A 17,057-nucleotide genomic window follows, 5' to 3' on the forward strand; every position below is an offset into this window, starting at 1 on the left:
GTGCCTGCCTAACATGCTCTCAAGTGCCTGGGTTCAATCCCGAGTACTACAAAAATACATTTTAAAATAAGAAAATAAGATTTATAGATTGTTTCATGGCATTATATACTAAATGTGATTTTTGTTAATGAACATAAAGTAGTATATTGTTTTAACGCAATTTTAGTTCTCTTTTCTCCTACTGATGGTATTAGGTTGCTTCGTTTTATATATATGTGATGCTCAGTTAAAATCCTTGACCTCATTTATACCTTATTGCCTTAACAAGTGCATGCTTCTGTTTATCAGTTGCCCTCTGTACGTAGGCAGCCCCAAGGATGTAAGACTTGGTACTCAGTGAGGTCCAGTTAAACCAGGCCACAGCATGGCCATTTGTTCATCCATCCATCCAGCCACTTTCTCATTCAAGACATTTTTACTGAGCAGGCACTCTTATTTATTGTGCCCCAATTTCCATGTATGCCAGCTACAAATAAAGGAGTAATAAAGCCTTCTTTCATGAAATGATCAAGTAGAGGAGCCTCCCTCAACAGGTACTCTGCTTCTGTTAGTACAGTCTATCTCACAGATTTTTAAAAGATAATCATGTCACACAATCAACTTACATGCCCTTCAAGTCAATTAATATCTATCAAGCATTTTTATGATAAACTGTTGTCTTATGCAGTTAATAGTCTAAGCAAAGGTTTTTCCATTTGTTCTTATGTTTTACCTTGTTACTTTTTTTTTTTTTTGCTTTACTACATATACTCAAGTGCTTTTTAAATTTTTTAAATATTGATGTTTTTGTGCAAAGTGTTACCAGGCCCTGCTCCTCACATAGAAATGTACTAGGTGTACATGCTACATCTTTATCCAACTGAGTTTTAACATTCCTAGCAAGACTGGCCCACAGCAGAGCCCTGTCCCATCTTCTGGGAACCCCATGTGAAATGAGACGGGTTTGGCATGACATTTCAAATCACATGGTACAGCAGAAAGAGGGTTGATTTTGAATCCACTTAGACCTGGGTTCAAATACTGGCCACTTCCTAGCTGTATGGCCTTTGAGAAATCACTTGACTTCTCTGAAACCGTTTCCCATGGGATTGTCAAAAGTATTCACACATTAATTTCACCTACATTTAATAAGTACTAAATGACAAGCATTACATTCTCCACTAAGCATAGTAAGCAAGATAAGTTTCCCAAGTAAGAAGTGTGCAAAATCATTATTTTCATATAGTTTTGATGACAAAAATAGGGAAAATCCTCCCTGAAATAGCTTTCATATTTGGAGTTGGGTCCCACTCCCAATATATCTCATTAGAAGTATGCAAATATTCTAAAATTCAAAAACTGAAATACTTCTGCTCTTGAGCAGTTCAGATGCAGGATGATCAACCTATATGCCATGAAGAGAGTCTCTTGGCTCAAGTTCCCTCAGCCTTTCCATAACAAATTTGGTAGCTGTTCCCAGCCTTCGGGAATTATCTTAAAATGTCATTTGCATAGGTCGAATCAGCCATTGTACCTAGAGACCTGTCCCAGGCTAATAAGGGTAACAAGATAGGCATGTACTCAATAGAAATGAAACCAGGGGGCAAGCCAAGTGTTAAAAGAGAGCTGCATTGGGGTGCTGTACTAATTATCTCACTTATCCACACAGCCAGTTGCTTCATTTAGTTAGAACCCCACTAAGACTAAAGGACCTGAAGCCTCAAACTTTCATTTTAGAAATGGTTGTAACAATTCTGATTTTTAATTAATGCTCTGTCTCTTCTGCACCTTAGAAAATAAAACCTGCAAATTCTAGCTGGAATAGAGGGGTTCTAAAAGCAAATATACTGACAGTAGGAGGGGAAAGCCTGATTGTGAAAAAGGAGACAAAAATCCTAGAAAAATTAGAGTTCAGAGCTACAAAATAATCTGTCTAGGGCCATATAGTACATTGGCCAATGGAAGCCAAACACTTCAGTGTCCCTGAGGGCATGATTGTTTTTAAAAGGAGCTCAACTTTATGACTGTGACTCACTGACTGAATTAGCTTTCAGGTACACTTTAAGGGAAAATAGGGATATAGATAATACCCTTATGCAAGATTGTTATTAAAAATAAACTAATAAATATCTATCTAGAGCTGAAATAAAGAGCTTTGGAGCTTCAAGGGATATATTTTAGTGACTTCGAAAATCCACTTACTTTGGAAGCTTCCTCAGGAAGTCCTAGGCATTTTCAAGTATATCAAATTTTAAATTAGATGATGTGTGTTCTGATTACAGCTCTTCTGCAAGCCAGTCATATATCTTAGACATATCTTTTACCTTCCATGAACCTTGTTTTTCTTGATTGTAGAGAAGGAATAATGTTACCCACCTTTTTGATCTTCTGGGAGTAGTCTGAAGGTCAGAAATAATGATGTATTTGAAGGTGTTTTGTAAACTGTAAAGCACCACGGTAACATACAAGTGAGTCTACATGCTACAACCCTGGTGCTACCTGCTGGAACACAAGACTCAGAATGTGTGAGATGAACAGCCAATTTTCTAGTTGTTGGATAAATATATTTGTGCATGAGTTATATATATATGGAAATGTACATACATATGTTTGTGTGTGCCTTTGTTTATTTGGGCATTGTGTCTTTGAAATTCTCAAGGGATCCTTCTTATGAGGAGACAGACTCTACAATTAATTTCAACACCTTGTCAATGATAATGTCCTATTTAGATACATGACATTTTGAATACTTATTGTTTTCTAATTTCTGAGTTTTTCCTAATTTAAAATTAATACTTAGCTCTTAAAAATCCACACTGGGGGCCAGAGAGATGACTCAGTGGTGAGCTCTTACCTGACATGTATAAGGTCCCCAGCACTGCAAAAACAAAAAGTAAAATAAAATAAATTTTAAGTTAAAAAATCAATCAAATACTGCAGAAATATATAACACAGGAAATAAATACCTTGTAGAATGCCACATGCTTTCTACTTGACCTTTCATTAGCAGTTTGGTTTGGAGGACTCCTCTAGATTATTTTTTTCTGTGATAGTTCTTCTAGTCTCACAGGCATTCAACAGGGAACCCCTGAAATAAACAATCTCTTGTTATAGAACAAATCTATAGAGCTAGAATTATAATTTATATAATAAAAGCACTCCATTCTATCTGTTCTTCCTATGCCTACAATTTTGGCCATAGGCATGTCCACATCAGTTCTCACCTAAACTATTGCAGAACATAGCTCTTTACCTAGTTGTCCTGCATGCCATAGTACACCTACAGTCTCTTCAAATCTACATTCCACGTGGCTGTTAAAGTTGAACTACGCTGACATCTCACCATGTCATCCACCTTCACTCTAGTCACATGGCCCTCAGAGTCCAGCTTGAACTCCTCGGGACAATACACAAGTCTTCCCCTCCTTGGTCCTGCCTGTGGCCATGGCATCACCCACCCTGCACAGCAGCAGTCTGAGATTTCTTGGAGTTTCTTGGCAGGAAGTGGCTGTTTTACCTTTGTGACTTTGGACAAGCTGCTACTACTTCCTGGGATGCCCTCCTTTGCCTTCTCTACCTGGTGAACTCCTCTTCATCTGTTGGGGCTACTCAGTAGGACTTTTCTTTTGGAAGCCTTCCCTGTCCCATTCCCTTTTCTCTAGCTATCTTCCTCCTTGAATTGGAGAATTGCAGCCTTTTCCATGCTACCCTGCACCTATTTCCGATTGTTAGATGTATCACGCTGTAGGAGGTGGCTTTTTGATTGAGTTGTCTAATTGAACTAGGAGCTCCTTATTCATCTTTGAGTCCCTACTGCCTCTTGGTATACAATAGGTGCATTATAAATGTTTGTTGAATTAAACTGCATGGGGAAAAGAAATGTTATGGGGCAGGCTACACTTATAGCAATGTTTACTCCAACCATGCACTGTACATAAAAATGGTATACAATTAGCTATCCTGTGTGTGTATATATATTCCCCCTTCTTTCTTTTCTCCTTTCCCTCATCCCGGTTGTTCTTTCTTTTTGAGCAGTTTCTTCCCCTTTCACAATATCTATTTCTATTGGCTCATTAAAAGGAACATTTAATGTTTAATTGTATGACAAATCTTGCATGCCTATATCTGGTCATCTGAGCGACTACTTTGAAAATAACAATATGTAATACAACAACCATTGTTAATTCCCTATCATCTTGTTTGAAATTCTGTATTGTTTTTATTGTTTTTGTTATTTTGTTTTTGTTCTTTTCTCTTTAAAATAAAAAAGATAATATATATAGTACATGAAGAGGCAGGAGTTGACCAGCACATCCCAGTAGCTTCCAGGGCTTCAAAAATTCTGTTGTTAGGTGCAATAGAGCTGCTCAGTGTGTAGGAAGGCAAAGCAGTGGGGTATGGAGATCAAGAGTCCAGAGAGAAAACTGGTCTCTGCCTTTCCTAGCTGTGGGACATTGAGCATGTTACTTAAGTTCTCTGAGCTTCATGTCACTTAAGTTCTCAGTTTCCACATCTGTAAAAATTATTGAATTATAATGAAGAACAAATGGCAATTATATTTTAGAGTGTTTTTAAAGTGCTTTATCTTTTATTTTTATTTTTGTTAGTACATGTTTACAGTACATAATGATTATACTTGTTTGGGAGTTGGTACATGTACATCACACATCTTAATTCTTTTTACAAGTGTAATTTTGTGTCTTTCTTGAGCTGACATTCATGGAGTTAATCTGTGTAGTGCTTGGCAACCATACACTGGTCCTGCACACATGTGTGTCTCCTAAGCAGGCAGGACACCTGCCCTTCCTTTTATCAATTTCATTTGGAACCCCACAGTAGGATGGAAAGTTCATAAAAAGCTTGGTCCTTCTCTTCCCCTTCTTAACCCCTCTTCCCCTTCTTCAGCAAATACCAAGCCCCTGGAGTAAATTTGTATATGTCAGAGTCAAGGAAACACAGAATGCTGGTCTCCAAACCACATCAAATAGATAATATTCTTCATCTGCATCTTAACTTTACTCTGTGTAGTAACTGAAAACTCTGTGTGGGGCTTTTCTTTTGAGACTCAATCTCAGTAAGACACTGGGATTAGGGCTACTCAGTTATTACAGGAGCTAGAGTAAGCAACATTTTAAGCAATAGAAACAGACAGTGGAGGTGGGCTGGGCATTAATTATTAATTAATCCCAGCACTCAGGGGGCTGAGACAAGAGGACTGCTGTGAGTTTGAGACCAGCCCGGGCTACATAGTGAGTTCAAAGCCAGCCTGGACTATATAGCAAAACCTTGTCTCAAAAAAAAAAAAAGAAGAAGAAGAAGAAAATAAATAGATGATGGAGCTATAGCATAATGCACAGGAATTAATCAGATAGTCGATGGGAAGTTTGGAAACCTGTCCTACTTGCCCCTAGCTGGTTGCAGCTCTACCTGTGTCTCCTGAGTAAGTTACATCCCTGCTCTAGGCTTCAGGAATTATATCTGTAAAATGAACCAAGTAATGTGTACATCTCCTCCAGTTCTAACGGTGAAGGAAGAGAATTGACACTTTTTGAATAATTGCCATGTAGCTGACACAACCTGTTCCAAGCTACCTTAAAGAGTCTATAATTCAGTGGTTCCATGACACATAGTGAGGATCAGGATTATAGAGAAGACCTGCAGAGTCAGACAGACTTGGACTGAAATCAGCTCCACTATTTACTAGCAATGTGATGTTCAGCAAGTTACTTAACACCTCCAAGTGCTGGTCTTTTCGAATGTAGAAAAGGTCTAGCAATATAATAAACATACTCACATGCTTACAAGACTACTCCTACTCTCATTAATTAATTAATTATTTTTTGCAATACTGAGGACAGAATCTAGTACCTTGCACACACTAGTAAGCAAGCACTCTACCACTGAGCTGCATCTCAGGCCTCTACTCTTTTATACATTATACATTCTTAAATAGATTGTATATAGTCTATTTTCCTACATACCTGGAGGAATATTCCTGACCTACAAAGATGAATGAAATAGTATTAGGTCATACATCTAATCAGAGGTAGGGATGGCACCCTGAATCAGGTGCCCTTAGCCTTGTGTTTATTTCCTGGAATTTAATTTAAAATTAAATTTAAATTAAATTTAAAATTATCCCCAACTAATTTTTTTGTTTTGTTTTGTTTTTAAACAAAATCTTGCTGTGTGCTCATGTAGTCCAGTCTGACCTTAAACTTGTTATGTAGGCCAAGCTGGTATCAAACTGGCAATCTTCCTGTCTCAGCCTCACGAGGGTGGGGATTACAGGGATGCCCAGCTATACATAGCTCTAAAAGGGACATCAAAGTCCTCCCATAAATACGTGCATAAATACAAAGTCCTTCCATAAATCCAGCCAAATGTGGAAGTGCATGCATAATCTCAGCACTCTTAGTGAGACCTTTTCTCAAAATAAAAAAGTGTGTGTGGGGGTAATTATAGTTCAATCTTAAATTCAAAGGCCTTAAATTCAATCCTCAGTACTGGAGGTGGGCAGCCCAGATTTATATAAAAGAACTCAGCATGATGATAAGCTGCATTCATACACTAGAGTTCCCCAGGAATAAGTTCTCCAATTTGAAACAGTTCTTAGAATACAGTGCTCAGGGGCTGGGGATTTAGCTCAGCGGCAAAAGCGCCTGCCTGGCAAGCGCAAGGTCGTGAGTTCGGTTCCCGGTACCGGAGAAAAACCAAAAAAAAAAAAAAAAAAAAAAAAAAAAAAGAATACAGTGCTCAGTATTTGCCTCTAACCTATGTGAGCCAGACACACCTGTATGCAACAGTATACCTGTGTGCACACCTGTAATGTAAGCCCTTGGGATGCTGAGGCAGAAGGATGGTGAATTTGAGGCCAGACTGTACTACATAACAAGTCCAAAGCCAGCCTGAACTGCACAGGGAGCCCCTATCTCATGAAAAAAAAAAAAAAAAAAAAAAAAGGTCAAAGGTTCTGGGTCATATTCCTGCCCAGGTGAAGACCTAGAGAGGGTAGCTCTGCCCTCCTGTCTGCCAGACAGGTCACCAAAAGAACAAGAAGACTGGTTCAAAAGGGGTTGGGGGCACAGACAATAGAACCCTACTGATGCAGCTATCAGGGGACAGGACACTACAAGAGTCTCAGGAGGGCTATTCAGCAGTGCCTTAGTTAAAATTGTTCAAGTCCTGGAAACTGGGAAACATTTATGATGGCACAGACTCTTCCTGGAGTTTTAAAACTTGGATTCAGGGACTTAATATTCAGAGGGGAAGAAAACTTTCACAGGCTTCAAATGAAGGGGATTTTCACCCATGTGTCAGCACTCGCATTGCTCTGTCCCAAGAACTACAGCTAGCCAAAGTCTTAAACAGCAAGATGGAGAAGCTGGTAGTATTTCCAGCATAGGAACAAGCAGGAAATGCAAGGACCTGTCTTTAGAAACCTGCACTTCAAGGGGAGCAACTCCAAGTGGATCCACCTTCCGGAGGAGCATTTGTTTATTAAAGGACTTCATATCTCCTCTCTTCCATCCCTCTTTTGCATAGAAGTTTGTTGTTCTTAAAGAGATGATCCCAGTTTACATGGACAAAGATGCATCCAGGCTGATCTATCATAGATTTGACTAGAGACCAGGGACTGTGTGAGGCCATCTCTCCCCAGGCACTTCCTACAGGCTTCCTGGGGGCAACCAGAGGAAAGGAGCTTTGGGCTCTTAGGAAGTAGTCAGGAGCTTTGGAGACAGGAAAGCCTCCCAACTGAGAATACAGTGGACAGTGGACAGTGAATCAGGGGTATAGCGTTTGCCCAATATGTGCAAGGCCTTGGGTTCCATCACTAGCACTGAAAAGCAAAACAAAACAAACCAAAAAACACTACAACCAACATTCACCTCAATCAGGTACTTTCAGCCCTGTTCACCTGAGATGAGTTAGCTGGCTGCCCCATTCTGCCATTTGGAATATATTTTTAGAATGTTTTCATGAGGAACACATTTGCTAGCTCTTTGTAGACCAGTTACAAAACAGAAACTCTTCCTCATTGCTAGGGAGAAGTGTACAAGGGGTGGGGGAAGGGAAAAGAAAAAACTCTTGCTTGTAATTGAAGGCAGGTTGGGAGATGTTCACGCTTTGAAATGCTCCTTCTTGTGAAATGTTTATGAAACACTTTCCACAAACGAGTTATGCAACTAGGACAACAGCTTTGATCATGTTCATCACTAGTGATATATTCATTAGTGTTGGATTGTTTTCCCCCCAAGAAAGGGTCATGTGAAAATATCCCAGGGACGGGGCTAAGGAAAAGTACTCCGGCCCTATCATGTGCCATTCCAAGACCCAAAAACATGGTCAGGGCTAGGCATGGTGGAACACGACTATAATCTGAGGCTGAGGCAGGAAGATTGCAAGTTCAGTGCCAGCCTAGGCAACACAGCGAGACCCCCATCCCAAAACAAATTGTAAAAAGGATTGGGGGTATAGCTCAGTGGTAGAGCACTTGCTTAATATTCGCAAGGCTTTGGGTTTGATCCTTAGCACCACAGAACAGAAACAAAAACCTGATGGTCAGCCGCAACTTTCAAGTATACATTTTGGGCTGGAATACTGCCTTGTCCATCACTTATGATGTATTCTCTCTACTATGTCTGGGACATCTGTGGTATTGTCTGGGGGAGAGGGCACCCGGGGAGGGCCAGGAGACCATGCTTTTGTCAGAACTTTTTGAGTGTCCTGCTATATATAGAACTTTATGCCCATCTCTGAAGCTCTCTGGGCTTCTGTGAGATGGGAAGATAAATCTGTATCCTCACCTCTGAGATGGGAAGTAGAGACCAGTGCAGAATGTATAAAGTGCTTCCACCTCCTTAGAAGGGGCTTCTTCCTCCCAGAATAAGGCCTCCACTACTTTGTAAAGTGAAGTCAGAGAGTTCACTTGGAATAGAAAAGATAAACACTCATGATACATTTTTACCTCCCTGGTCACTACCCAAGACTCAGTGTAACACCTTTGCACAGCACAGTGGGTGGAGAAGATCCTAAACTCAGAAACCTTGTCTGATAGGTGAACTGGAGCTCCATGGCATAGGGCAGAGCACTATAGTGGCCCCCGTCCCCAAGCACTAGCTGTCTCAAGTAGAGCCTGGAAAAATCTCCTGCTGTTGTGAGAACTGCCAAGGGACCTGGACACGATGACTCCAGGCTGGCTGTGGATTTGGTTGGGTTTTCACAAGCATGGGGAAAATTGGGTTTTCATCCAACTTGCCTGCGGTTCTCACCTTAGAAGTCAATGGGATCCAACAGAAGCATCTCTATCTCATCTTCCAGACCCACAGCCAACACCCAGTTGTCTGGAAAGGTTCCAGCCTTTTCCACTCGACAGCTGCGAAAGGGATGTTTTTGATTTAGAGAGGACTTATTTTTTAATTTCTAAGTTTCTAAGCCCCTGAGAGTGTCCAAGAAGAATGCTAGGGTCAGTAAGAGTCAACCCTGCCTCCCTTCTTCTCCCATATGCCTTTTCTGAGATCTGCTGACCAAAGCAGAGATTTGATTTGATTTGACTGATTGATTTTGTAGTGCTGGGAATGGAACCTAGGGCCTCACACATGGTAGGCAAGTGTCCCACTACTGAGTGTACCTCAGCCTGGTGAAGCTGAGCCAAACTTGTCATCCAGAAAGAACTCTCCTGGTTGTCTTTTGATTTGGTTTACTTAGGGTTGTCTTCTTTTTTGGGTTATTCTCAGTCCCTTACATGCAGGGGTGAGGAATTAAGAAAAATGAGAGTAATAGGTTACTCTCATTTGAAGACAAATATAAAAAAAGAAGAAGAGTAATACACAGAGTTGTCAGAAAGCCCAGGCTACACCCCAAGGACTTTTCTACTATCAGGCATTTCATTTTCAGCGCAGGGAGGTCGAGGTTGTCCCCCAAAAGGGTTTGGAGGGCAATTGATCCAGGAAGCAGATGAAAGGGTGAGTTTTCTTTTATGATGGCGCTGGTTTCTGAAATTAAGTGTTGCAGGAAGACCTGGCACTGATTCTAACAGATAGCACCCAGGTTGGAGGCAAAGCAGATGTTTTCAAGCTCTGTCATGGCTGCACCTCCTTATCTCTCCATTGCGCATAATGAGTCTGGAGGGAACCCGCCACTTGCCTTGGAGCTGGAGCTCTGCCAAGCAGTCCTAGGTGGTTCCACCAGCAGGATCTCACCTCTGAGTTTCCATGTTTTCCCTCTCCCCACTCCCCAGTACCCCTCTGGGATGGGCACGCCCTGGGGCCAGAGGGGGGACAGTATGGAGAGAGGGGGCAATGGGAAGCTGGCCAAAGGAATTTGTCTACATAAAGTGTCTTTGCAGAGCAAACTTTGAAGCTGTTATGATGGTGGTGGTGGTTTCAAAAGAAGTTCATCATCTATTTCTAGTTTTTAAAAACCTGCTAACAAATGCTTCTACAGAATCTAGGACATGGAAATGCTGATTTCTGAGCACAGAAGTCAGACACTAGCACTTCTTAGAAGCACCAAGCATGATGGGCAGAGTTAAAAGGGAGTGGGCTGGGGAAAGTGGATTCCCTGAAGACCACCCAAGTGCCATGTGTTTGGAGTTTTCAGAAAGTTACTCTCTGTCCCCATAGTGCTGTTGACATTTCTCTTCCTTCTTCCTCTTTGCTTCCAGGGCTCCAGGATGGTCTCCTTAAGTGAGCAGAATGATTTGTAAAGCCCATACCTGAAAGAGGCACTTCTTAGCAATTTCTGTGCACCCAGGGCTTCAGTGTGGTGTTAGAGAACACTACAGCATCCAGGACCAGCTACATTCATCAAATGCACAAGGGATTTGAGCTGGTCATTCTGCGTTATGATTGAAAGGGAGAAAAACCATGTAGCTACGACAACAGCTGGGGAACCACATCCCATGGAGGCTGAGAGGTTGCTCAAGATTACAAGAGTCAGAGTTAGGACCGGGTCAGCGATGGCCCCTGTGCGGTGTTTTTCTCATTGTACCTCATCAGAGGCTCTGCAGGGCTGGGTTTTGTTTGTCTTTTATTCAGCTGACATTCCTTAGGTTCTCACTACGTGCAAAGTACCATAAGTAGCTCCCCCTGCAGGAAGTCACCAGTGTCATTCAGCAGGACCTTCCTGTCAAACCAAAGACAATTCTTTCTGTAGAGATCCAAAGCACCATTTTCCACAGGGATTAAGCACAAATACATCTGCTAGTCTCAACTTTTCATTGGGTGAAGCAAATACCAACAGGAAAGGGTTGCAAATGTCAATGGTCTCCTCAGTGTAGACCAAGAAAGTGAATCTCTGTTGTGAAGAATTTCCATCTAGGTAGGAAACTAGATATCCTAGTCAGAGGGTCTCACCAATGTCTCCTATAAGGTGTGGTCTAGATTCTGTGCCCCTTACCATAGTGTGAGAATCGGAGTCACTTGGCTCCCCTCCCAGTGGAGCTTCCTGAAAAGCTGCAAAAGGCATTTGTCCTGGGGTGGGGGAGGGCGAGCACAGTAGTACTTCCTGCCCTGCCCATGGACACCTGGAAAGCCCACAAGTGGGTGGTTCATGTGTCATTGAAGGATGGTAGAGACTAAAGAGAATTGGAAACCACCACAGGCCCCTCAGGCTGCAACTGCAGCCATGGCTGTGAGGAAGACATGTCCTTGCCTGTACGGAGAGGGGCAGATATTCTCCCCAAAGCCACACAGGCTAAGAGGGCCACTGCAGAGGCAACTTAGCACATAGATGTTGAAGAACAAGTGGTGATGGAGGGAAAAAGAATCCTCCAGATCAGTAGTTCACAGGCTTTGGGGTTTGGGGTTTGGGGTATCGATGCAGGAAAACTAAAGAACAGATTTTGCAGAAGATCAATAAAAGGCTGCTATTTTTTCACTCTTTTAGTTGGGGATTTTTAAAAATACCATTTAGGATTACCATCATTGCATAAAAGAAATTCGAACATCCCTTCCCTTTAAGAAAAAAAAAGGTATCATCTTAGACTTAACCAAAATTTAATTCATTAAGCTTTATTTTTAAAACTTGCTAAGATATTCTGATTTTTCTCTTTTCAGTGAGTAAGAGCATTACCCACGCTAGACTCCCCATAGGGCAGTCTCCCCTAGGAAGATATTCCTAGGGACTTCAGGTTGGCACTTGGGAGTCCAGTTGGTACACTGACCAGCAGCCCTGGTGGTAGGCACACTCTGACAGGGAGAGCATGCTGCAGCCCGTGGGCATTGAGCTAGCTCACTCCTCCTTGGGTTGTCACATATCTCCTGTCTTGGTCTCCACATTTCTATTTCTGCCTGGCCAGACAGGCCCAGAACTGACACTCTCCCCCTACCTTCACTTGCAGATAAAAACAGAGGACCTCAGTGACTCCCTGCAGCAGACCCTATCCCATCGACCATGCCACCTGAGCCAAGGACCTGCCATGATGTCCGGAAACCAAATGTCTGGGGTAAGCGTCAGTCCATGCCAGAGAACCCTGATATTCTCAAGAGCCACTGAGTTTAATTCAGTCCCTCTGCAAAATACTAGATCTCTATGCTTGGCACCTGAGAATCAGTATAGTTCTAAAGAACCACCTAGGGTTGGGGGTGTAGCTCAGTGGTAGAGAGCTGGTCTAGCATGTGTAAGGCCTTGGGTTCAATTCTCAGTACTGGAAAAAAAAAAAACAAAAGAAGAAAGAAAAATAATCTCTTATAGGAAATGGGAGAAAAGTCTAGGAGGCCTGAGCAGGGTGCGCAGTGGGGTGGGGGTTCCTAAAATTGTCCTTGTGAAAATGAAGCTTAGCCAAGAATATAAAGAAGCAGTTTTCTCTATGAAACAAAAAGGAGCTAGTCTTGCCAAAGCAAAAGAGCTAGCAGCCATGCTGCTGTTGTCTGCTGGACCACTTTCAGGGCATTAATGCTATGACAACAACTCCTACAATTACAGAAGATTTCTGTCCCCAGTGGGCCTGCTCTGCCTCCTCCAAGATTGTATGTCAAAGCCAAATTGGAATGGGCTGCTGCTGAGGGAAGGGAGACACATGCTGAGACAGTAGCAGCAAACATTTCAGCCTAGACTCTTGTGGCCCACCTCTCCTTAGCATGGGTCACCTGGGGAAGAAAGAGCACCCTTCTTCCAGCAATGCTTAAGAACAGAATATGTAGCCATTCCTTCACTCTTTCATTCAACAATGTTTATCAAGTCACTGCATATGCAGGCCTATGCCCAGTCATGGGGCATAGAGCCCTGGGTGTCTGCATCACAGAGGACTCCTGGGACCTCAAATCTTGAAATCACTATAAGAAAAAAGGACCATTGAGATTGCAAGCTATTTGTAGGATAAACATTTGAGATATGGTAATTCCCATGCTCAGCCATCAGGGCATTGGGAGATGGGATGGGACTGATACTAGAAAAATTAAATCATGAGGTCAGAGTTGAGTAATAGATATTGTAAGGGCCACTTGGCAGAGGACAGAAGCTATCATAATAGCATGAATGGACCAGCTGCTGTGTGCTACACTCTGAGGACACACAGAGGCGTGAGCCAAGGTCACTGCCTGCAAACTCCCAGAGGGCTGCAGGCTGAGGGAGCAGGGGTCCCCAGTTTGTAAGTTCTCTGATATCCGTGCATCTCCCCATGTGTAGGACATGGCTTCTCTCCATCCACTCCAACAGCTTGTGCTGGTCCCTGGTCATCTGCAGTCAGTGTCCCAGTTCCTACTTTCTCAGACCCAAACTGGGCAGCAAGGTAAGAATCCAGGGATTTTCACACCAATGAGTCAAGTGCAGCTGTCACTGTTGGCTGGGTGTAGAACACCGGGAGTTGCTTGTCCCTCTGCTATTAAGACCATCTGGTTGCCTAGAACTCAGGAAGGACTCTTGACAGTGTCCTTCCAGCCTTATTGCCCTGCCTAGCTTCCTTCCAGGATTGCCATCCCCTAAAAGTCATGAAAAGGTGAGGCTGAAGGGACTGAAGGGCTGGGGGAAGGGGCCAGGAAAGAGAAGCAAACGAGTCCCAATTCTTTGGAGTCTCCGCTTCCCAGAAGCCTGGATATGCTTATATTTGGGTAGAGCAGCACTGCCTCCCACAGGCTGCAGGAGGGGTTATCAAGTGGTCTGGCAGGGAAGATATTCCTAGGGACCTTCCTCCCCGGTTAAGAGCAAACAGATTAAACTATTCATAATAAAACGATGGAGGAAGTATAAACTCTGGTCAAAGGTACAGATCCCAAGTAGAGGCTTTGGAAATCCAGCATCCAAAAAAAAAAAAAAAGCCTTCTGCCTTAGCACCTGCCCCAAGTATAGGCCCCATCCTTAGTTTCCAGGGCATCTCAGCATATTATTAGGGTGAGTGGGAACATATTTGAATCTGCAAGTATTTATTTCAGCTAAATATACATCATACTCCTGAAACAGAAAAGGGAATAAAACAGTTAATTCATTTTCAAAAAATTGCAGTGATCTGAAAATTGCCTACTACCTAACAAATGAGCTAGGTATGTGATGTAGGATGAAAAAAAAGTTTAACATTTGGAAGGAAATGTGTGAGGCTGTGTGTCCTCAGGAAACTCACCAAACTCCATCTCCTCCTCCACAGCCATAATGTTAAGTAAAATAAATTAGACCAACATTTAAATGCTGCATGGTTTCTCAAATATGAGAAACCCAAAATATAGATAAAGAGAAAAGTAAAAGAGAGATAATAGGAAGTATGGAGAGAGATTTTGTTTAAATAGGAAGGGAATCAAGAGATGGAACGGGGCTGGGGAGATAGCTCAGTGGTGCAAGCGCCTGCCTGGCAAGCACAAGGTCCTGAGTTTGAACCCCAGTACCAAAGAAAGAGAGATGGAGGGGAGGGAAGGAGATTTTATAAAAAGAGTTAAGATGTGTTTTTTGTTTGTTTGTTTGTTTGTTTGTTTTTTCCGGTACCAGGAATCAAACTCACAATCTTGCGCTTGCCAGGCAGGTGCTGTGCCGCTGAGCTAAATCCCCAGCCCCCTAGAGTTAAGATGTGTTATGTACATGCACCAGCTCCCCACAGGAATATGATCATTATGTAATGCAAACAGGAACTAATAAAAGATAAAAACTGAAAAAATAGAAGTTTGGCAAAATCTATTTTTTTTTTTTTTTTTTTGGTTTTTCTCTGGTACCGAGAATCGAACTCACAACCTTGCGCTTACCAGGCAGGCGCTGTGCCGCTGAGCTAAATCCCCAGCCCCAAGTTTGGCAAAATCTAGAAAAGGGATCACGGTAAAATCATACCTTATAAAATATTGATATAGTTGAAAAGACTTCATACATTTCAAAATTCAGTATAAATGCTAGGACTACTATTAGTACACCAGCCTCCACATTCCAAATCCAGGGCTCCTTATGAGAGGTTTCTCACGTATTTATTTTAAGAAAGAGCAAGTATGTCCTGACTTTTTGAGACTGAAGAGCAAAAAAGTCAACATCTGCAGATGCTGTACGTCAGTGACACCTAGAGGCAACAGATACCCCAAAGTGCTTCTGTGTGCTGGGTTACTGGGGTGACCGGCTTTGGTGGTTTGATCACTACCTGCTGTGAGAATTAGAGGTTTCAGCTATGGTCTCTTATGAGGGGAGACGCCTGTCATGGTCACTGACCAGGCAGAGCCTGTTACAGGCAATTTTCCTGGATTGGAAAGGAGGGGAGGTCCCCAGGCTGTATTTCTAGGAGGTGCTCTGTTCTGCCTAAGGGAGTTCCCAGATTCTCAGACATTCCTCCCATATGTACAGTGTCCTGGTCACAGGAGCCTCTGACCGTAGCCCTGTGCCCTTCAGAGCTGTATGGCACCATCTACTTGCTCCGACATGTTGCAGATTCCAATGGGTTTTTATGGCCCTCCCAGATACTTCCCTGCCGGAAGCACTGAAGTCCTCGGCCCCCACAGGGTTCTTGGTAGCCGCCCCCACCTCCCTTCCACTCCCCTCCCCTCTGGGTTCCTCAGCCCTGCCAGGCAGATCCCAGCTAGATTGCCTTGAACTTCCTTAGCCTCTGCACCTCTCCAGGCAGGCGTGCAAGCAGAAGGACTGGTTTGGGGATTGCTATTTACACTTCTGTTTATCCCTGTGCCTGGTCTGGTTCGCCTCCACCTGTGTGTGGCAATGCCTGGCTATGCCTGTGGGGGCCTCTGCACTGGGCTTGAGGTGGGTTGTGAGACCTGATTTGGTAGTAGAGGGTGGAGACAGTTCTCATGGTTCCAATGCCGAGCTTGTCTTTCTGATGGCCTGGATTTTATTTGTTTTTTCCTTTGCCTTCCCCTTTCACCCAGGTCTGCAGCCGAATCTCCTCCCCTTTCCACAGCAACAAAGCAGCCTCCTCCTCCCACAGACAGGGCCTGGCCTGGCATCCCAGGTAAATAACCACATTCCTCAGGTTTCCTCTAGGAATGTCTCAGCTCTGGGCAGAGTGCAGCTCATTGGGGTTTTCCCACCCCTTTAGCAGGGTACTTATCCTCTGGGAAGAGAGATCAGCCAGGAGCTGACTCTTACAGCACAGAGAAAATCCAAACTACAGCCAGGAGAGAGATTTATCCAATATCATTAGGGCAAGAATGAGAACCCAAGCCAGGTGTAGTGGTGCACACTGGTAATCCCAGCCTTCCCAAAGGGTAAGGCAGGAGAATTGCAAGTGTGAGACTAGCCTGGGCAATTTAGTGACTTAGCAAGACCCTGTCTCTAAATGAAAAGTAAAAGGGCTGGAGATCTAACTCAGAGCAAAGACCCTGAGTTCAATTCCCAATACTAGAAAAAAAAAAACAAAAAACATTAGGATGACTTTTAAAAAGCTGAGCATGATGGTGCACACCTGTAATCCCACCCTTCTTTGAAGCTGAGGCAAGAGGGTCACAAATTTGAGCCTAACCTGGGCTAGTTAGAGAGATATTTCCTCAGACTGAAAAAAAATTTTTTAAGTGGCTTGGGCGTATAGCTCAGTGCAAATGCCCTGTGTTCAATCCCCAGTACCACACAAACAAAAAAAGTACCCAGAGATTCCAACTCCCAGGCCAGCCTGCAGCAACTCCACACCAAAGAACTAGGGCTCATCTAATTTCCCAGGATGCATG

General features: G+C 43.1%; 1 protein-coding gene and 1 long non-coding RNA gene across 3 annotated transcripts in view; one reads left to right on the top strand and one right to left on the bottom strand.

Annotated features, from left to right (window-relative positions):
* Pou2f3 (POU class 2 homeobox 3) overlaps positions 1–17,057 on the top strand; it is a 78,214-nt gene that overhangs the window by 42,266 nt on the left and 18,891 nt on the right. For both annotated transcript variants that reach the window (XM_005378347.2, XM_013511247.1), the window contains exons 4-6: positions 12,323–12,427; positions 13,609–13,711; positions 16,263–16,345. In XM_005378347.2, coding sequence (XP_005378404.1) covers positions 12,323–12,427; positions 13,609–13,711; positions 16,263–16,345 — 291 coding nt within the window. The remainder of the gene's footprint in view (positions 1–12,322; positions 12,428–13,608; positions 13,712–16,262; positions 16,346–17,057) is intronic.
* The window catches only part of LOC106147894, a 35,059-nt gene that overhangs the window by 16,002 nt on the left and 2,000 nt on the right, over positions 1–17,057 (bottom strand). The window contains exons 2-4 of the long non-coding RNA XR_001232927.1: positions 9,252–9,355; positions 2,946–3,067; positions 2,834–2,857 (exon numbers count right to left, since the gene is read on the bottom strand). This is a non-coding gene — a long non-coding RNA (uncharacterized LOC106147894). The remainder of the gene's footprint in view (positions 1–2,833; positions 2,858–2,945; positions 3,068–9,251; positions 9,356–17,057) is intronic.

The sequence above is a fragment of the Chinchilla lanigera genome, unplaced genomic scaffold, assembly GCF_000276665.1.
Source record: "Chinchilla lanigera isolate Chin_1 unplaced genomic scaffold, ChiLan1.0 scaffold00011, whole genome shotgun sequence".
NCBI classification, from domain to species: domain Eukaryota; kingdom Metazoa; phylum Chordata; class Mammalia; order Rodentia; family Chinchillidae; genus Chinchilla; species Chinchilla lanigera.